At 46.4% G+C, this 22,517-nt stretch overlaps 1 protein-coding gene across 1 annotated transcript in view; it reads right to left on the reverse strand.

The window, feature by feature from the left end:
• NRG2 (neuregulin 2) overlaps nt 1–22,517 on the reverse strand; it is a 66,732-nt gene that overhangs the window by 39,444 nt on the left and 4,771 nt on the right. Inside the window, exons 2-3 of the mRNA XM_069104355.1 lie at nt 9,373–9,544; nt 2,941–3,059 (exon numbers count right to left, since the gene is read on the reverse strand). Of these exons, the coding sequence (XP_068960456.1) occupies nt 2,941–3,059; nt 9,373–9,544 (291 nt within the window). The remainder of the gene's footprint in view (nt 1–2,940; nt 3,060–9,372; nt 9,545–22,517) is intronic.

Genomic DNA, 22,517 nt, shown 5'->3' on the forward strand with positions numbered 1-22,517 from the left:
GCCTAGAACTGGGGTGTGACTTGCTTCAAAACCGTATAGCTTGAGCCAGAACTAGAACCCACGTCTTGATTCCCTGCCTTCTGCACTTAACCATGCTGGGCAGGGGAAAAGGAGGGTTCCTTGGAATACATGAAGCTTGTGTTCCCAGCCCTGGTCTTGGTTCTGCCACATGGGCCTCAGTAATCATGTCATTTGGGTCCCAAGCACATTGGGTCCTTTTGAGCTAATGAGAGGCGAAGCCCCATAGATTTGGAAAAAATAGGAAGAAGAGAGAGCCTGGGAGCCCTGTCAGCTGATGAAGGATCTTCTCCCGCCTCACTCTGTGAATCCAAACTACAGACTGGCAAAAGCCCCTGGAAACCCACTGGGGCAGAAGGTCAATTCACTATGGCTAGAGGTAATACCTGCAGCTAGGCTACTAGGCACAGATCCTATAAGGGGACCAAAAATGGGTGGGAATTAGATCCTGACTCTCCCCACAGTTTTTCTGATCAACCTGGGGCTATTACAGACCAATGTGTACCACCCCCCCCAACAGGAAGCTGGGTGGCACAGAGGCCAGAGTGCTGGGCCTGGAGTTAAGAAGACCTGAGTTCAAATCTGGCCTCAGATACTTAATAGTTGAGTGACCCTGGGCAAGTCACTTAGCATCTCTCAGCTTCAGTTTCCTTACCTATAAAATAAGTACAAGGATCCTGAAAACTTGGAACCAAGCAATTCAATTTAACAAGCATTTATTAAACATTCATTTTCCTCAACTGTAAAAGGAGGATAATAATTACACCCACCTTATAGGTCGGTTGTGAGGCTCAAATGAAATAATATTTGTAAACTGGTTAGCATAGTGTCTGGCATAGCAGGTGCTTAATATGCTGTCTACCTTCCCTCCTCCCTCCTTCCCTCCCTTTCTTGTTTTTTTCCTTCCTTCCTCCCTCTCTCTCTTCCTTCCTTCCTTTCTCTCTCCCTCCCTTCCTTTTCCTTCCTCTCCTCCTTCTTTCCTTCCTTCCTTCCCTCCTCTTTCCTTCCTTCCTTCCTTCCTTCCTTCCTTCCTTCCTTCCTTCCTTCCTTCCTTCCTTCCTTCCTCTCCTCCTTCCTCTCCTCCTTCCTTTCTTCCTTCCCAGAGTGGGTGATATATACCATAATCCCTGGGTCTCAGAGTTGAGATTCTCTCAGTGAAACGCCCTCATGATCACAAATTTCTACTGTATATCCAAGAGCAGGGTGGTGGTAATAAGAGGAAACAGGAGAAGAAAACAGAGTCCCTGCCTATAGGAGCTCATAGTTTAGATGGGGAAACTAGACACATTTGCTTAGCTGAGTAACAATACAAGAAGACAATACCAACAATGTTAGCCAGTGACTAACTGCCCAAAAGGCAAGGCCTTGCAGAAATTCAGGGAAATGAGTGATCGGTGTGGGCTGATATAGACAGGGAAGGCTTCAAGAGGGAGAAAGGGCTTAAGACAGATCTTGAAGGACACGCAATTTGAAATAGGCAAAGAGGATCAGGGAGGGCATTTCAGGGGGAAAAAGGATCAGCAAAGACTCATAAATGTGGGAAAGTACAAGGCATGTTTGGGACATGGTTAAGAAGAACAGTTAAGTTGGGACACAGGTTCATTGTAGTAAGGAGTAAAGGTGGAGATGAGACCGGGAAGACTGACTTGCATAAAATTGAGAGGGCCTTGAATGCCAGGCTGAGGACTTCATCCTTTATCCTACAGGCAATGGGGAGCCACTGACACCTTTTTAGGCAATGGTTATTGATGGTGGTGATGAACAGGATAGATTAAAGAAAGAAAATGCCGGAAATAGGGAAACAAGTTAAGAAGCTATCACAAAGTATAGCAGGATAAGGGTGGTTGCAGTGAAAATGGAAAGGAGGGGAAAAGGTGGGTTTTTAAAGAAGAATTAATGGGATCTGGGGACATATAAATAAGAGACAAGAGACATGGTAGAGTCAAAATTGACACCCAGATTTCTAGCCTGGATGACTGGGACAACAGGAACAGAAAGGGAAGCCTGGCTTGGGCAAGATGATGAATCCTGTTTTGGGCACGTTGAGTTGGAAGTACATGCACATTCAAGTGGAGATGTCCAATGGGGAGCTGGAAAGAGGGGATTCAGGGAAGAGGTCAGAGGAGAGCTGCATAATGTGGCTCAGAATATAAGTGTTCAGAGAAGGGAGAGAGATCTGTGTATTCTGTCTAGAGGATGGTGTAAATGGGAGAGGGAAGGATTCAGGAAAGACACAGGGCTTGAGTTGGGCTTGTAAGAAGCTCTAGGATGTGAATGGGTGGAGAGATCCTCTCCAAAGAAGACACAAGAAGTTGTGTAAGCAGTGGGATGTTGACTGAAGCCAGAGACTCTTGGACCCTTCTACCCAATCCCACCTCAATGCCCAAGAGGCCAGAGTTAATATCCAAATGTGCGCACCAAGGGATTGTCCTCCCAATTCCACTATTCCCACTCTGGCTTGCCTCCTCCAGTCCTCTGAGAATGTAGGAGGCCTCATGTCAGAGGACTGCTCCCCCAGTAAGCGATAAAACAAACACAGGGGTAGAAAAATCAGCTCACACTCCAGTCCAGGGGGCCCAGTCCTGACTCCCCCAGCTCCGGCTCCTGGCAGTCGAGCCACCCATAATTGCCTTCTAAAAATATCCCTCCCCCACCTATAGATTTCAAAATATTTAGTTTTCAGGGTATTTAAAATGTGAGCCGGCAGCTTTGCCAGCTCTAGATAACAAAGCTAAACATTTATGCTTTAACTGCATTTCTCTTAATCTGCCGAGATCGTTGTGTTTGATAGGGAGAGGGAGTGCGAAGCGGAGTGCAAGATGAATCACGTGCCAGGAGGCTCCCCAGCAGCGCACAGTGACTGGAAGCCCCCCGAGTCCTCCCAGCCCAGCCCCCACCTCCCTGACTCTCCCAGAGACGTACCGCTGTTCACATTCAGTTTGCCTTTGGCTGTGTCCTTTCCGAGAATGTTTTCTGCCTCACAGACATACTCCCCAGCGTCTTCCACCTTCACCTTATTGAACTGCAGCCTGGAGTTTCTTCTGTTTGGGGGAGGCAGAGGGTGGAGGGGTAGGGAGAAAGGAAAGAATTTTTGATTGAAGGTGAATTGTTCTTCCCCTGACTGCCCCCAGACAGCCTAGCTTCCAACAATGGAAGAGGAGGGAGGTGCACAGCCTATGGGCTGAATATGGCTGTAAGGGATGGAGAGATGCTATTCTTTTGGAGGGTGGAGGCCCTTGACTTGAGAGATCCTAAACTGGTCAGGGAACCTACAAATGCTTTCTAGGCTGGGGCCCCAGAAGCAGATTAAATCCCCTCCCCACCCCCACACCGAACACCTCCCATTCTGCTCCCCTAGTCTGCTGCTGTTCATAAGCACCAGAGGGCTAAGGGCAAGGTCAACTCAAGAGGGAATGGAGAAGAAGAGTTTATCAGAAAAATGAAGAAAAGTCAACTTAGAAGAAAAAAAAAAGCTGGCACTGCTTATCAGTTGCTGTGACCTTTTCCAGAAGAGATGAATGTGAGCCCCATTGAGACCCTAGCTTGGGGAGGGGGGCACTTTCTGCAAGCATTGGAGGTAGTACTGAGAGGCAGACTATTGTGGTGAAATAGATTCTCATGAACTCTGAGATGAGGTTAAGATGGGACCAGGTGCTCCCCAGCACCTCGGAGAGCAGCTACTTTGATGACAGTTTTCAGAGCTGCTGAGTTGACAACACCAAACCTGGAGTACTGTTCCTCATCCATCCAGCTCCCAGACTTTTTGATCAGGTGAGTCTGGAATCGAATACCACCACCACCACCGTCATCACCACCACCACCACCACCATCACCACCACCATGAATTTGTATGAGCCCTTTGAACATTTTCCCCCTACATTCCTCTCATTCCTCTGAGGAAGGGAGGGGTAAGGGAGAATTAGCCCCATTTTACAGATGAAGAATTAATTCAGTTCCAGGGTGATGAATGACTTGCCCAAAGGCACTCAGGAACTTAATGGTAGACCTGGTCCTCTATCTTCTGATTTCTAGGCTAAGTATTTTTCCCTAGAAAACTCTGTACTTCCTTTCCTTTCCACATTGGTGAGCTAGTGAGTGTATGTCCCTTGTGAGGTCTATCTCGAGGGAAGCCAGAGAGCAATAGATGCTGTATCTTGGTGGGAAGTAAAGTAATCCTCCCTCTCAGGAGTCCCTGCTTGAGACTCCAAGTCTGACCAGACAGAGGGCACTTCAGCTGTGCAGGGTCATCTCACCCTGACAAATCACTCCCCCGACCTCAGGAAAGCTAGGAGCCTGCCCTTCTCTTTGGAATCTCTTTAGCCTCTGGAAATAGCCTCCAGAAGTCTAGCTCAAAAGCAGTAGTTCTGAGTGGGGTGAGGAGGGGATTTGGGGTGGGGGATATGTGTAGTTCTATTAATTAGATGTTCATTGATATGGAAATATAAAGAAAATCCCCCTAAGTTCCTGATCCTTTGCCTCCAGTAAAACCTCACTCCCTCCCCAGCACCAAAATGGGACAACAGTGAAGGTGCAGACATCTGCTTTTTTCTTTTAAGTTGCCTTTTCCATATTTTCTGCTCTGCCCCTTCCATCTCCATTTCCTTTGGGATTATTATATCCCTATTCCTTTATCATACCCAACCCTTGGGAACCCCCTTGACAATACCTAGAGAATAACTACTGAATCTTTCCACCCCCTGACCTCAGCCTGGCCAGTCTTCTAGATGAAAGCAAAGGACAGCAGCCTGTCCCCTGGGAGAAACAGGAAAAAACAGGAAAATCTCCTTATACAACATGACTTCTTTGCTTCATTATTGAATAACAAAACTAATTACCAACTTCCCAGAATATGCCTTGCCCAGGGACCCCTAGCTATTGCCATGAGCAGTGTGTGTGAGGGATGTGGGTGGGAAGAGAAGCAGATTGAGGGGGACAAAACAACAGGAGATGGGCAGGGTCAGAAGCCTTGTGGGATAGGAGGAGGGAGAGGGGCGCTGGTATGGGGATGAAAGGAACATATCAAACAAATCAAACTGACAAGCACCACTTGTTTCTTTTCCAGAGAAATCTCCCCTTTCAAGGAGTCCAGGGGCCTCTGGGGACCATCCTCCTCCTGGGATCCTGGGGGACAGCTCCCTCCAGTTGTCCTATCAACACTTTCTGTTGCTATGGAGATATCCCCAGTGATGCCACAGCATTACTTTCCCAAAGCACATTTTCAATTCCTTGGCCCAGCTTCTGCCCACAGCCTTGGGGCTCATTCTCCTTGTCAACTGCAGTTAATTTCCTTCATTAAAAATAGGAAAGGACCTTTTGACCATCTTACCATCTCCTCCTTGGCTCCCCTTTGTCAGGAGTCTGCCCTTGTCACTCCTCCCCTGAAACCTCACCCCAGAAAAAGGGGGGCATGTGGGGACCACAGAGTCAGATGATGTAAATCTTGAACTTTCAGGACCTAAAAGAACAGTTTTGCTCCCGCCCCCTTTCTCCATAACCCAAAGTGGCAAGTTTCCTTTAAGCTCCATCATGGTTCTTTAAAAGGGTAGGGTAAGGGGGAAGAGGTCTAAGCTTCACCTAGAGGAATAGTAGATAGACAGAAGGATGACCTTATTAGTGGCCAGGGGAATAGAAAAATATGCAATCAAGGAATCTCCTTCCATGGAAATCTTCAGGGACAACAGTATAGGTACATTAAAATTGTTTTCTCTGCAGTAGGAAAGGCATATGTGATGCTCTCTGGAGACTTCTGTTAGTTCTAGGACAGAGGTTCTTAACCTGAGGTCCATGAATTGTTTAAAATTTTTTTTTTCAAATGAATTTCAAAATATTTGGTTTTCTTTGTGATCCTATATATTTTATTAAAAACATCATTCAGAGAGGGGGTTCATAGGCTTCATGAGATAACCAAAGGGATCTATAACAATAACAAAAGGTTAAGAACGTCTGTTCTAGCAGGCTTAAATTGTCAGGCATTTTATAACTAGGACCCATCCCATTGGATCTTCACTAGAAGGGAAGGGCTCAGAGGGGGCCACACAGTATGGTTTCAACTCCACAGAACAGAACACAGAGGAGAGGGTAAGGCCCCCTGGGAAGTCTTCAGAGTACAGCTCCTGTCTTCCCACCATCTCAGCAGCTTTGTTTTCTCACTGCTTTTCCTCTAGCCTATCACACTGGAGTCCTGTCTTCCATACTCCCCTGCTCCCCCAGTTGAACATCCTCTCAGTGGCTCAGGATGTATCTTCACATGTTGTGTCCCCTTAGTTCTCAGGTTTTATTTCCCTATGTGATCTGGCACCCCCCTTCCCATATAGTGACTCTGGTAGAAATGTTCCACCTTTCCCCACCCACCCCCCTCCAATCCCCACACTTCCTCTCTGAGCTGCCCGCCCGCCTGCAGGGCCTGTCCTAGCCTGCTTCTCATTAATGATGGAACATGTAGTTCTCCAGGGGAGGGACCTGGATCCTGAGCTGGGGGGAGAGGAGGTGGAGATTTAAAAAACTGTGCCTGGGAAAGAAGGAAGGGGAGACTATGGTGAAGACTGGAAGACACAGTACGACAGAGGAAGAGAAACAAAAAAATACAGCAGCACAGACTTGCATATGGAGAGAAAAGGGAGACAGCAGCAAAACCAGAGAGAGAGAGAGAGAGAGAGAGAGAGAGAGAGAGAGAGAGAGAGAGAGACATAAGCAGAGAGAAAGATACAGTGACAGAAGCAGAACCAAGTATTTGCTACAGATGTAGTATGTGGTAAATGGGGCATAAGGTCTCTATTGTTCTTCCTTGGGATGGAAGGGAAGAGATACTTGCCCCTTCCTCCATAATGTCAGCTAGGAAGTTAGGGAGGGGTAGATATACAAACAAACATGTGAAAGCCTGACTCCACAGGCTCTGAGGCTCAGGACTAGGGGCAGATCCATTTGAACTTCTCAATGTTACAGGCCCAAGGGTCCAGTTGGGCTACCTCCATGGGGAGCATAAGCCACACACAGACATTTCCTGATCACTACGTTGGCCCCTCACCCCTCCTTCAAAGGGGGCTGGGATGGGGCAGGGTGAAGAGAGGGGCTTCACTAAGAGATAAACAGCATGGTGTGGTTTGGAGGAGTCACTTAATACTACAGAGTGCCCAGGAAAGAAAGAACAGGGGAGTCCCCACCTCAGTTCTAGAGAGCAACTTGACAGAGGGAGAAATCCAGCGCCAGACCAAGACAGCAGCTATCTCAGGAAGAGATGTAGAATGGGGAGGGGCCTGATTCCCAGTTCAAGCATCTCAGACCTAGGGAAAAAATGCTGCTTTGCCCAGAGGATTGTCAGTCACGTAATAACATCGTCATATCAAACCTCAGTCAAGGAAAGGGACAGGGTCAGACTGGAATCCTTTCCTCAATTCCACTTTGGGGATCCTACCAAAATGGAGTAGAGGTGGGTCAATCTTAGATCATTCGGGAGAGTTACCTCTATTGATGCCATCCACTGGTTTCCCATTCATCAGTACCTATGTCTACAGCCCCCATGTCCAGGGTTTTAAAGGACCCTCACAACAAAGCCTACAGTGTAAAGTCTTCAGATCATTCAGTCTGGCCACCCCCTAGCTACTACAAGTGGTACTGACCACAGGAGGGTGGTGGAAGGGAAGAACTCAGGAACATCAGAAATGTGCCCTCAGCATTATTAACCCCATGGTCTCCCTAGGCTCTAGGCTTTTTTCTGAAAGGATGGTATGGATTTAGGGATAGAAAGTGGGGAGGTTGAGGGAAATGGCTTTATGTAGGTCTCTAGTGGTGGTGGAAGGGAGGGAAGGAGGGAATGATATGGTGCTGCCCCCCATTAACTTTATGAGAGAGAAAAGGGCAGGGGGCAAGGGAGGCACTGGCAGAGGGCAGAGAAGGTATAGGGTGAGATCACTGGCTGGAGTTGTAAGGGGTCTTGGGTGGGTGAATGTTATCTAACTAGCAACATAGTAGCTAATTGAACAGAACAAAAAAATTGAGTCTGGGATACAGGAAGAATCCAGGACTATTATTTTTCTGGTAGTAAGGAGCTTTTCATTAATAGCACCCTCATTCTCCTTCCCCACCCACCTAGACAACCCCTTTGGTTCACTGACTCAACGGCTGCTATGGGTACAGGTAAATTCTGAGTTGTTACCTTTTCTGGTAGGCATAGACAGAAAGGGGCTTGTTCCTGGGGTCTTCTCAATGCTGCAGCTGATTTTCCCCAGAGTCTCCCTCATACACACATGCCCAGGGTGGATGCCTGATGACATTGGTCCAAGATCTCAAAAAAGCCTCTAAGTTACTTCCCTTAGTCCTAGACTCAAATAGATGTAGCCAAGAGGCCAAGCTTTCAGGAAAGAGATGGAATGGGAACCCAGGGGTTCAGGAGAAAGTAGAAAGAAAATGACCCTGGTCTTCTTTTCCCACTGGAGAAGATAGGGAGAGATATTTTTACATCCTCTTCAAGCTCACTATTACCACTGAACCTGAACAGACAGCACCCTCAGACCTCCTCTTCCTAATTCCCCCCTCCCTGCAAAACACCAAAACGCAGCCACTTCTAGGGAGGGTAGGAGGGCTGCATTGCTGTCAATAAGGCAGAGCTGTAAAATGGGTGGTTTATCTTGCTATTTCCCCTCCCCAACATGCTTTTGGTGGCCCTACCCAAGGATATATCTGGTACTTCTCTCTTTCTCCTAGCATTCTTTCAAATCACGTCCCTTCCCCTTGGGGCTTTGTTGTCTGCAAAGTGACAGTCAGAAATCTAACATAAGTTAACCATCTCTAATGGATACATATGGTACCTCTCAGAGACACCAGATTCTTTTTAACAGAAGCATTATGAGGATAACACCCCAATCTAGTGCAATGACTAATGGTGAGGATTTCAGGAACTGTAAGGTAAGGTCCTGAGGAGATGGGAAGGGTGTTTCTCTTCCATAGCCCCCAAAATCATACTATATAGTTAGCCTCCTTCACTTATGATTTAAAGTCACCTTCAGAGAATCACAAAAACTTCCTGAGCATTTACTAGGTCCTCAGGATCATGCTGGCACTACATGTTGGGGCTATATTCAAAGCCCCAGAGGCAAGGCAAGCCAGAGCGGTTAGTAAAGAGTAGCAGGGAGGGGCTATCTGAGGTTGGCTAATATGGACACTGGGGTGCCACTAGCTAACTTTAGGGTTTAGTGCAACCCCCAGCTGTCAGTTTTGCCTCTTGCTTCCAGAGGTTTCCTGTCTCCGTTAGGCCAGCTAGGGTTTCAGAAGCTGGATTCCCAGCTAGCTCTTTGCTTCTTGGAGGTCACCCAGAGGGTGCAGGCTAGGTTGCCATTGTCTGGGAAAGCAGGTACTTACTTGCCATTCCCATACTTAATTCGGATATCCTTGCTCCTGTTGAGTTCCTTCCCATCCTTGTACCAACGGTAGGCAGGCTGGGGATAGCCGGCAGCTGCCTCACATTTTAGGGACTGCTTCTCCCCCACCTGGACCGTCTGGCTCTTCATTTTCTTCAACTTGGGTGGGACAGCTGAAAAAACACAAAACAGAGGGAGTCATCAGTCCTAGCTCTAAGAGTAGCGAGAAGCAGATGGGGAATCCCCACAAGGCAACAGGGTGTGCATGTGCCTGGTGAGGCTTGGCCCATAGCCGGCCAAATTGTTATTTTGGCAAAGTTTATCTCAGGTGCCCCCAGGCTTCTTTTTCTTTGCCCTTTCCCTTTTTCTTGCAGCATCTTAACAAATCTTTCAATGGGCCAGATCTTTCCTATTCTCTTCTTCCTTTTTCTAAACCTGCTCTCAGGAAAGGATCAGCTATCAGCCATTTACACTTGAGTGCGAGCATAAATAATTATAATAATATTAATTGACATTTATACGAGCACTTTAAGGTTTATGAAGTACTTTAGATACAGCATCTCATTTACCTCTTACAACAACCCTGTGAGGTAAGTACCATTGGCATTATTAATTCTATTTTACAGTAAAGGAAACTGAAGTTTTAAAAGATATTAAGTGAGCAAATTAAAGCAACTCTGAGGTTCTGCCTCATAATCATCTGATGATTATGTCATGAGGCAAAGATGACAAGAAGGGAAAATGATAAACGTCAGAGGGGTGGTGGAAAAAGAGACACACATTAATGCACGGTTGATAAAGCTGAGAATTCTAAAGCAATCTGGAACTGTGTCCCCAACGTCACTAAATTGTCATGTCCTTTGCCCCAGCATTACTAGACCTATACCCCAATGACATCAAAGAAAGAGGAAAAAGGATCTACATGTATGAAAATATTTATAGCAGCTCTTTCTGTGGTGTCAAAGAACTGGAAACTAAGGGGGTACCCATCAACTGGAACAGAGCTGAACAGATTATGAAATACTCTTATTCTGTAAAAAATTATGAAAGGGACAGGTTCAGAGAAACCTGGGAAGAACCATGTAATGATATAGAGTGAAATGAGTAGAACCTAGAGAATGATTTATACGATAACCACGTTGTATAGACAAACAACTTTAAAACATGAAGACCTTGGGGACGGCTAGGTGGTGCAGTGAATAGAGTACCTGCCCTGGAACCAGGAGGACCTGAGTTCAAATCCGACCTCAGACATTTGACACAAAAGCTAGCCGTGTGACCCTGGGCAAGTCACTTAACCCCAATTGCCCTCCAAAAAGCAAAAAAACAAAACAAAACATGAAGACCTCTCTGATCAACACAATGGCCAGTTAAAATCCAGAAGACCCATGATGAAGCAAGCTAACAGAGAGACTGAAGGTCCAGATTGAGACACATATTTTTGGATATGGCCGACATAGGAGTTTTTGTTTTGATATGCATTATAAGAATTTCCTTTTGTTTTTTATTTTTCCTAGTGGAAAGGGAAAGGTGGGAAGGAGAAAAAAATGGATTTTTAATAAAAAAAATTAAGGTTATGATTTGCCCATTATCATATAGCTAATGAGTATTTAGATTCCACATTGGATTCCTGGTCTTGACTCCAAATCCCACTACTCTTTCCATTATATCATGCTGCCTGTCTGTGTTCTCTCAGAATTTAGCATCTCAACATTCTATTTCAGGTGTGTAGGACTTTGTGAATTCCTTTCCCATCTGTTTCTTTGATCCCTACCACAACCTAGTGGATTGTGGTCTGTGTCCTCATTTGACAGATGAGAAAACAGAGGCTGAGGAGATGAAATGACTAATAACATTTTAGAGTAAAAAAGAATTTGAAAAGGTATTGTCTTTCTTTGTGTCCTCAGTGCTCAGCACAGAGTCTGGCATACAGTAAGCACTTAATAAATGCTCGCTAATAGACTGACTCCTTATTTTAAGAATGATGAACCTGGAGCCAGGAGGCTAAGTGATTTTATATAAGGTTCTAGTAAGTGAGAGAGTTGGATTTTATAACCAGGCCTCCTAACTCTGAAATCCAGTGGTCTTCCCTAAAGCCCAAGGCTGGAACTAGTCTTTTGACTAGCAGTTCAGCAATCTGACTATGCCATAGGTTGCCTTTGTGGTTACTGCATCTTCAAAGCTGCTGGCCCCTATTCAAAAGGTTAGCTGAGGTCAGGAAGGATAAGAGGGGATGTTTCTGGTACCCACAAAATCCCATTCTGTAGAAAGGATCGTACTCAGAACCCAGTCAGCATTTTGGGCTCTACCCAGGAACAGGAAGCTTTGGGGATAGAGTCCTCGGTTACTCAGCATAACAAGGCTGATGTCCTGGGGCCAGCCTGGCTAATTTAAAGGAGAAATACAGAGAGGGGATAGCAGCCAAGGCTATGTGTTCCTGTCCTAGGCTGAACCTGGGCCAACAATCAAAGTCTGAGGGGTGGGGGAATGCATTGAGCTTCTCCAATAATTATTGGTTAGTAATACAGCTGAGTGGTGCCAGATAGCACTTTGCTTCCTTCTCTGACTGCTGTGTGACCTATAGGGACAAAATGAGGGTCAATCTTACTGCTACTTACAGGGAGAGGACAGAAAAATATCAATGTTGTCCTATGAGAACTAACTGCTTCCCGGTGCTTCAGATTAGGCTTTAAGCAGGGGCCTAATGGGGGAAGTTGGAGCCCAGGGGGGACGTCAGGGTAAGGAGGAGGTAGGGTCCTTTCTATTTACTGCCTGGGAATTTATCTCAGGGACAGTCTCTGGGGTCCAAGCAAATTGGAGGAACCTGCCTTTTGGGACTCACTCTAGAGCTTGTCTGGTTTGGCACATACCATGAGATGGTAGAAAGGACCTAGCACCTACACAGCGATACTGAAACCTCAGCCAAGGCAAAGATGTAGCTCAGGTTTTATTCTCATTGTGCACCTCTGGATTGGAGAGAGGACTCCCCCATGGAGAGGAAGCTAACGGCAGCTCCAGCCCCAAAGAGAAACTAACTGTGTGCTACAGAGTCCAAGTCATGTAATGGAAGTAAATGATAAGGCAGGTGGACAGATATACGGAGGCCAATGGCAGAAAGTTAAAGAGTTTTATATGTGGCAGTGGGAACAGAACATCCGCCATGAAACAATGCTGATGCCTCATTCTGAGAATCCTAGGGTGACCCACCCCCAACTTGAAGCTAGATAGGAAAAGAAGAAAAGGAGCAAGTCTCAGGGACCCTCCTTTCTTCCCTACTGTCAAGGGTCCCTTATCTAAGGTCAATGAGAATGCATGGTGGGAAATCCAGGGGTTGGGAGAATTTTCTCTTGGGTCCCCCAAATTCAGAGACACCTCTCTCTTTCTGAAAATTCATCCCTGGAACCTCAGTTTTCATGGATTTCTTGAATCCAGAAGGACCTCAGAAAGTTACCAAGTTCATTTCTCTGCCTCTGAGAAGGACCTCATTGAAACTTCCACAGGTTGCAGATGTTTAGAGGCAGAAAGGTTCTCCTTTGGCAGTTGTGGTACATACAATAAAAAGAAAATGCCTTATAGAAACCTTATAGAAACCAGAAGCTCTTTACCTTGGGGCTGGGTTTCAACAAAGCTGAAGGAAAACAGACACACCACAAAGGTCAAAGACCTCACAGCCCATAGGAGTGGGGAGCAGGGGAGTTCACTGCCTTCATCTGGGGTTCAACACCCCCCACCTGCACCCAGGCGTCACTCCTGTGTCCTGGTACCAGCATAAAAAACAATACCGTCAACAAGTTATTTTCATTTTAGCATTCTGGGAGGCGCCTCTGATGCTGACGGCCCAACCTCGTTAATCTGAGGCGGGCACCGGGCCTTCAGAGATCTGACACAGGAGTCCCAGCTTCGACACCCAGAGAAAGCACAGAGCCCCCCCCCAGCACCCTCCCTTCCAGGCTCCGCCCATCAATAACAAGGGGATAGGTGGGCAGGACCAGCGGGTTCTTGAAAGGACTAATGATCCTCACCCTCCTGACTAATGCTGAGCCAGCCCCTTTGCTGGGAAACACCCCGAAACATCAAAGTCTCCCACTTCCCATCTGTCAACCAGGCCCCAGCATCTCAACAGCCCCCCTTCACCTTCCCAAGTAGCTTCCACCTGCACCCCAGCCCAGATGGAGGTGTTGTCTCCAACTCCCCTCTTCCCACCCCCAATCCTGCTGCAACCCATAGGCTGGTAATTATAGACTCTGAGTTCAAATGGAAAAGAAAAGAAATGGAAATTTAAAAAAAATGCAAGAGATGTAAGAGAATGCTTCTCAGGTACCTGCCCCTTCCCCCTCCTCTGTGAAATGAGCAGCCAGATGGTCAGGTACACACCAGGTCCAGTCACCGAGAGGCCTTGGTATGGAAACTCCCAGCTGAGCCAATTTGCATCCCCCAAGGGCAAGGTTTCTGATGGCAGCCTGGCATGGACCTAGTAGGTGTTTGTGTCTGCCCCTCCCTGGCTTAGGTATAGAGATGGTGCAGTGGAATCTGTAAGATCTGAGTTAGAATTCTGTCTCACTGACTGCGTGTGTGACCCTGAGCAAATCACTTAACTTCTTTAGGCCTCATTTCTAAAATGGGGCTAACAATAGCATTGACCTCCCAGGGTTGTTGTGAAGCTCACAGTGAAATAACATTGGCAAAGCTCTTCCCAAAACCTTAAAGCACTATATAAATGCTTACAGACTGAACCAAAGCAGAGCTGTTAGAGTATCAACTGAACTCCATTCAAGTGTTAGATGACAAGTATTTATTACCCGTCCACTGCCATATTCTTCTGCAGAGAATGGGCTTAGGAAGAAGGCAGGGGCAGAGATTAGAGGGGGGTGAAAGAAATGAGAGAAAGTTGAAGGGTGGGGGAAGGGAAGGAGCAAAGGGCCTATCGGAACCAAGGCTAGCATCTCTGCCTCCTTTGGGAGGGCATTGCCCCTATTGACTCATCGGGCATTTTTTTCCCTCCACCCTCCATTACATACAGTGCATACAGAACCCAACCCTGGAGTTCAGTCATCTGGGGGTTATGCAGGAATACAAGGCAGGTTACAGTCATCTGGGGGTTCAGTTAGTGATGAGGAAGAAATTATAGCATCTGGGGAATCATATAGGCAGAGACTAAAATTAAACAAAGGTAACAGGCACATAGGACAGAAAGCTACAGTGTCCTGGGTTTGAGGAGGGGAGTCAGGGACACAGGACAGGGACTACAGTTGCCCCACTGTCACAGAGGTACATGGGTATGTACTACAACCATCCAGGAGTAACACATGGGGCAGACATGGTCAGACCTCTGGAGCAGAGGCTCCACACCCCATCCATGAGAGGCATGGGCCACTCTTGCATGCTCACTGGTCTTGCTTCCTGCTTCCCCAAAGGTGCAAACCTACTGAATCTTTACCTTCAGCTGGTATTCACAGGTGGTCCCACTGCTGACTGGTGCAGAAACTTTGCACTCTGCTCTCAGGGCCTCACCATACTGATGTCTGACTTAGTGCAGGCACTTGATTGGTTTTAACCCAACTGCAGCTCAGATCAAAGTCTCGACCAGCCTCAGCCCCCTCAGTAACAGGGACTAGAGAGGCCTATGCCAATAATCTAGGCCTGTGTCTTCGTTCATCTCCTCCCTCCAGAGGGCTTGCTTTTACCTCATTAAGGGTGTGAGATGGCATATGCCCATGCTGCTCCTCCCCCAGATGGACAAGTCTGCTCTGTTCCTCTGCCCTATCTCCGCTGAGGGGGTAGGAGGTGGGGGGTGGGAAGAGGAAGGTCAGGTTGTCCAACTTGTTTTAGTTACCTGTCTATTCGAAGCCCCAAGCCTCCTGGGGTGACTATTCTCTGACAACCCTTTTCATGCCTGCCTTTCTCCAGAGTTTGGCCAGGGTTTCTGCAGGTGAGGGCAACCTGGGCTCCAGAAATAGAGGAAAGTCCAGAGTCACGCTCGGCATCCTCCTGCACTAGACAGTCAGGGACATTGGCCCATGCGCTCAGGGATGAATGCCCCCTCAAGTTTCTCTTCAGCTCAATGCAGAAGGGCTGTTTCCAACATTTTTACCATGATTTGGGGATCTGCTTAGAATGACGAAGAATACAGATATGAAGGACATAAAGTTAACCTCCAAACCTGAGCTACAAGAACAAGGTACCCTGTCCTTGAAGGGTTAGAAGGAAAGTTTTAAGAAAAATAAAAGGGAGCCCTACTTGACCTGGTGGGGATCTCATTTCCCTAAGAGGTGATATAGGCTAGAAACAAAACCAAGAGCCCCATTTTACCTTGATTTTCTGAGTACTTTCACATCAACGATCTCCTTTCTCACTAGAACAAGCTCTGTGAGGAAGGCAGGGAAGACATTATCATCTCCATTCTAAGTGAAATTCGCTTGTGCAAAGTCAAGAGAAGAGATGGTGACCCAAAATCAGGCCTCCCTGTACTTTCTTCTACATGAAATAGGTTTGAAAAGGTGGGAGAGAAATCTATTCACAGACTCATAATTATGAAAAACTCATTTATGCTCGTAATTGTGGTTATTTGGTCATTATATTAGGAACACATTCTACAAATTGGAAACCAAGCGCTCTAACCTATCGGGGAGGACAATCATAACCTCCCCCAATCCACCCTTCCATGACAACTCCCCCTTTCTACTACCCCTCTCCACGAGACACAGAATCCTTGATAGTGGGACTCTGGGGCTGACATTCTACATTTATGAGTGTCCTGGACCTCTCTGTCCCAAATACTGTGTTCACCAGCCACTTCAAACAATCCCAAACAAAGCTTCAGCCAGCCCAGGGCACTACCTCCTGCAAAAGGCTAAATAAATAAAAATCAGTGCCTTGACAAAAAAACAAAAACAAAAAACCACAAACACGAACAATTTACCAGGGCCCCAGGGATGGGGTAAATTAAGGAAGAGATCTTCCTCTTTGGGAAAGAATCCTTTTCTCTTCACCCTTTGCCATAAATGCCTCCTTTTCTTAGGTGCCAATAAGCACCCTCAAACTCTGCCCACTCAAATGTTTTTTTCTCCATCTCAAGAGTGTCATTTGAACAGAAAACCCTGAGTTGGGGCTGTCTTCCTTGACTTCCTCTCACCTAGCCCAGCAGGGTCAGCTTTACCCTACCAGGACCAGCAGATCCAGAGGCCATGTGGGTCAGTCGGTACCAGATTAACCCTCTGCCTCTCCAGTGTTCTCCTGCTATAATGCCTTTCCTTTCATTTACCTGTCTGTGTGGCAGACTGGGATGATAAAGAAATTAATCCTCTCAGGGAGCTTAGAGTCTAATTGGCTTCCCTGATAGATTTCTTGATAAATAACTAGAATCCAAGGCAGAATGGGATAGATGCCGTACAAACAGTTCAGGCAAAATGATCTACAGAAATACAAAGAGAGAAGTCATCTTCAGCTGCAGTGATCAGGAAAGGATTTATGGAGGGCATATGATGTAAAATATAGGTAGGATATGGAAGGTAGTAGAGAGGTAAGCTGAGGGAGGGGGTCAAAAGCGGGAAGATAGGTGCATCCTGTGTTCAGAAGTCTTCTTCTGGAGCAGAGGTTACATATAGAGAAAAAGGGGAGAAGGCAGCAAAGGTTAGTTGCGGAGATATGAGGGGCTTGGGAGGGTGAGACACTATTTCCCCTGATACCAGGAGGCTGTTGGCTGCATACTGAGGCTAATGAGAACTTGGACTATGTAAGCTGGGGCAAGAAAGGGAAGCAGTATGGGTCTCATCCAGAGAAAGTCAGAGTAAATAGAACAATTCCATGAAACCAACTATTGACCAGGAAATTCCTGACCAAAGGCAGTAGTGAGATGCTTATTTAACACTGAAAGTGAAGATTTAAAAAAAGGAAAAAACTCTGGAGTCAGGAGGACCCAAGTTCAAATCCAGCCTCAGACACTTAACACAAAAAAATAGTTGTGTGACCTTGGGCAAGTCAATTAACCCCAATTGCCCTCCAAAAAGCAAAAAAAAAAAAAAAAGGGAAAAAAATCATTCTCTATTTGTCTTGAGAGTGGGGATGTATCTCCACCTCTGAGTGAAGACTCCCTAAATTGTATGTGTGCAGAAGGGGTGGGAGAGAAAGGGACTAGAGTCCCTTTTATCTAATACATCCCCCACTCAACTTGCTGAAATATGGAAGCCCTTGGGGACCCTTGATTCTCTGCAAAAAGTTGCTCTCAAACATCAACGGGGTTATAATGCCAGGAAGCTTAGTGGTTAGAACCGGGGTTTGGGTTTTGTTGTTGTTTTTCTGGGTTTGTTTTTTTTTTTTTTTGCTGGTTTTTGTTTGTTTGTTTTGCTTTTTGGCAGTGGGAGTGGGATGGGCAGGGACATAAAGGAGCCCTCAGGTAGGACCAGAGGTTCTGGGTGCCATAACTTCCCTTCATGGCTGACAGCTGAGCACACTCTTTGGCTCTGTTCCCCTTCTTCCCAAAATGGGGTAGAGTTGAAGAAAATCAATATGGGCAAGGATGAGATCAACTCAAAAACTTCTTCCAACATCAGTTTGAATTTCAGCCCTCCTTCCTACCCCACCTCCCTCAAGAATAAAACCTGTACTGCTATCTCTAATCTCTTTCCCCATTCCCAGGACTAAGGCAAGAGAGCTCCCTTCCCCTTCCAGAGCCTGGGATGACTAGAGAAGGGCAGAGGGAGACCATAGGGAGATGGGCAGAGTATAGGAAAATAATGGCTTCTATCCTAGAGGGACTGAGAATACTTCCCAAATTTTCTTCTGGCTTATCACACAGTCCCTCTGTTGGCAGTGGCTAATGAATAGTACGGATGCCTATAAAATGGCAGTATAGTACAATAAGTATCTACTAAGAGTAAGAGGATCTGGGCTCTAGTGCCAGCTCTTCCATTAATTGGCAATTCGACCTTATCCAAGTCACCTCCATTTTGGGGCCTCAGTTACTCATCTATAAAAAGAGGGGACTTGGACTAGGTCATCTCTAGGAGATTTCTTTCCAAATTCTGTTATCTCCAAAGATTCCCTCCTTCCCCCTCTTCCCTTTTCCCTCCCCCCACTTCCTTCCTTCCTGAGAGAGCCAGGCCTTGACTACTGGCCACCAGGGGGCACTGTACATGATACACTGGTCCAAACCTATCTATCTGAAGTGTCTTCTCATACAAGTCCCTACTTAAGAGGAAAATGCCTAGCTAGGGTCCTTAGTTGCTCCCTGACTCCCTAGGCAATCTCCCCTGAAATTCTCTGCTAGTCCCATCTTTCCTTTTACTATCTATTCCTTCCCCCTCCCCCCGACTCCACCCACTGACTCCTCTGGTTCACCCCCTTAGTCCTGAATGGACCATATTCATCAACCTGGCAGCATCAGCCATTTAAAACCCAGAGCATATGACCTTGCATATAGGGATAGGGACAGGAACTGGATCTATAATTTCATGAATATAGAAAAATCCTTCTACCGACAAAGGGCATAATTTATAGGCTTAAGCATTGCCTAGAACACTGAAAGACAAAGACTTATCCAGGGTCACTCAGACAACATGTTGCAAAGGCAGAGCTTGAATCTGTATCTTCTTGCCTTCAAGGCTGGCTCTCCATCCACTATGCCACATGGCCTCTTGGGGCTCTGCACACGACAGTGCTGTCTCATATTTATGTAATGATCTGTACAGCTGACAACCCACTTATTGATCATGAGCAAGAATACTGGTCTGAGTTGGGAAACCTGAGTTCTCTTTAGTCCTGATTCTGTTACTTATTAGCTATATGACCTTTGGCAAATCACTTAGTCTTACTAAGCCTCAGTTTCTTAATCTGTAAAATGTTTATAAGAATTCTTGCCCTGTCTATTTCACAGTTCTGCTGTGTGAGGAGCAAATAAATAATGGGAGAGTCCACTGTAAGCTGTCAAATTCTATCCATGTGTAAGGGATTACTAATCTGAATGGTTAGATAGGTGGCTGCTTGGAGGTCCGGAGGGGAAGGAAGAAACAGAACAAAAGGCCACTCCTTTTTCCCATTTCTATTCATGCATATTCCAGCAAGCTCATCAATATACAAATTTAGATAAAACATGGTTTCAACCAGGCCAAAGTCACAGGTTCACTCCTACATACAGAGCAGACAGCTTTACCTAGAGAAGACCCTTCATTTCCTGGGTAGTATCAGAGATTTAGTCCTGAAAGGGATTGGAAAATCAAATGGTGAATAAGCCTCCTAGGTGTCAGGTACTAAGGTTACAAATACAAAATGAGACAGTTCCTGCCCTCAAGGAGTTTACATATGATTACTGGTATACAATAGGTGTATATATTGTTGTTGTGTTCTTTTTCAGTCACTGTCCAACTTTTTGTGACCCCATTTGGGGTTTTCTTGGCAGAGATACTGGAGTGGTTTTCCATTTCCCTCTCCAGCTCATTTTACAGATGAGGAAACTGACACAAACAGGGTTAAGTGACTTGCCGAGGGTCACACAGCTAATTAGTATCAGAGTCCAGATTTAAACTCAGGAAGATGAATCTTCCTGACTCCAGACTTGGCACTGTAACCACTGTGCCACCTAGCTGCCCCTTAGGCTTACAGATACATACAGGATAAACAAAATAAATACACAGCAATTTGGGTGTGTTTGTGGGCAGGGATGGTACCAATAACTGGGGTAATCAGAAAAAGCCTCTTGAAGGAGGTCATCTTGATTTGAGAGTAGGAGGGAGCCTGGGATTCCAAGAAGCATTGATCAAGAGGCACAGCATACCAGGCATGAGGAACAGCTTGTCTGAAGGGACAGAAGTGGAAAGGTGGCATGTTGTATATAGAGCAAAGCAAGCTGGCCAGTTTGGCTGGAGTATGGAGTACATGAGGGGAAGTAGGGAGAAGTCACCTCAATCTGGAAAGATGGGGAGGACCCTAGAGTGTGAAGGATATGAAACACCCCCTGGAGCTACTGACTTCTAAACCAGAAAGTGACATAGACATCCCTGTGCTCTAGGAATATCAGTTTGGTAGCTGTGTGGAGGATGGACTGGAAGAGGGTGAGACTAGATGCAAGAAGACCAAGTAGGACATTTTTTCTTAAGTCCAGGTAAGAGGTAATGAAGGCCTGGACTGCGGTGGTTGTAGTGGAAGAATGGCACGGATTTGAGAGATGTTGAGAATATGGAGGTGACAAGACTTGGCAAACTGAATGGATTAGGGAGAATGAAGGAAATCAAAGAGCCAATTTGTGTAGTACAAACCAATCATTTCATGGAGGAGAAAGTGAGATTCAAGAAAGGTGATGAGACTTGCCCAAAGTCAGATAGGTAATGAGTGTCAAAGCCAGAATTTGAACACAGGTCTTGATACTCAAAATCCAGCTGTCTTTATGCTGTCCCACACTTCTCTAGTTAGTTTGCAAAAGTGCAGATCGGGTCCCGATGAAGGCAGAAAACTATCAGAGAACAGGCTGGATCTCAGCACCATATTCTCTGCATTTCAAGAGTAGTTATATCTCACACTTTGAGAATTCCCAGGGCTCAGTGTTGTTCTGAGATGATGATTGGAGGGTCTTTGAGAGGAATGTATTTGGGGCCACTGGCCAAGGTTGTCAAAGGGAATATCAGCCAATGTCTGACCCAAGAGGACTCCCTACATCCTCTTCTCAACACTCATACACATAGAGGCAGCAAGATACATGGCCTCCAGATCTGGAGTCTCACCATCTGAGTTAGAATCCAAGCTCTGCCACTTACTACCTGTGTGGGATCTTCAGCACATTACCTTATCTCTTCCCATCTCAACTTTCTTGGATTAGGTGACTTCTAAGGTCCCCCTCAATCCCAGATTTATGATTTCACTGGGCTCAGAATTGGCCTCCATGCAAACACTAGGTGTCACATTCTTCTGGGAAGAAATGATGACACCGCAGGGTCTTTTAACCCTGCACTCCACCATATGCAGTCCAAAGTCAAGACTCAATTCCTCCCTTCTAACCTCTTTCTCTGTCCCTCTAGCCCCATGTCCACCCCTCTACATTCCCTGAGTCTGGTTTCCTTGGCCCTGACTCATTCTGTCCCCTCCCCTCTCTCTCAGGCTGATGTACCTGTCTGATGGGGCCACGGATCTGAACAGGTCCAAAGCCTCGCTCCTTTCCTGGGGAGGTATCCTGAGGATGGATGAGTCTCCATCTGTAAAATACTTTGAGCTCCTCAGATGAAAGGCACCAGAAAGTACAAAGTCGTCACCTTCTTCATGTTATTGTTTCTAATGATGCTGAAGGTGCCAGTGAACTAGAGCCCTTGCCCCAAACCCAGAGCAGTCACACGGGCTGCTAAAGGAGGAGGGGAAGGGATACCTGAGACCTAAAATCAGAAATAATATTGCTATCCCTCCAAAGCAGGTCCTGAGCAACCCGTATACTGTCTTCGCCCTTCACAGGGAAATCACATGCCCACTGATCTGTTTGATTCCTGGGACAATTTCAGGGCCAATGTCTGTGGTGCTTGGGGTAGGAGTGGAGGCAGATGGCCAAGGTGACCTTGAACGGTCTATTCTAGCCTGAAGAATCTATAGTCATAGTTGTAGAAGTATCACTGATACAGCATAAAGGCCCAATAGGACATTAAGGCTGGAACGGATCCATCTAATACTCATTTTATAGATGAGGAAATGGATGCATTGAAAGGCAAATGATCATGTCTGGAGTGCCAGATCTGGAGTCAGCAAATCTGAGTTTAAATTCTGTCTCCGTTACTTACTTCCTATCTCATATGAAGAAGCCATTTCTCTAGGACTCAATATGCTCATCTGTAAATTGAAGGGGTCAGATTGGATGATCTCTAAGGTCCCTTCCAACTCTCTATTCACGATCCTGGGACTCACCCAAAGACACTGTCAGAAAATGGCAGAGTGGGGCCTAGAATGAGGTCTTCTGACCCAGATGCAATGTTCTTTTCACTCCCCCAGGCTGTATAAGATATTTATAGGAAATCTCAGGGGAACAGGGCTAAGGCTCCCATGATACCAACTTTCCTTCCCCCCCCCCCCCCCCCCCCCCCCCCCCCCCCACCCACAACCACACAACACCCCCCACGCACACCACCCCCTACCATGCCACACCACGCACAACCCCGACCACAAACAGCCAAAAAACAC

Source organism: Petaurus breviceps, unplaced genomic scaffold, assembly GCF_028583685.1.
Source record: "Petaurus breviceps papuanus isolate PSGF00001 unplaced genomic scaffold, PetGlider_PUasm1.0 685, whole genome shotgun sequence".
NCBI lineage: Eukaryota > Metazoa > Chordata > Mammalia > Diprotodontia > Petauridae > Petaurus > Petaurus breviceps.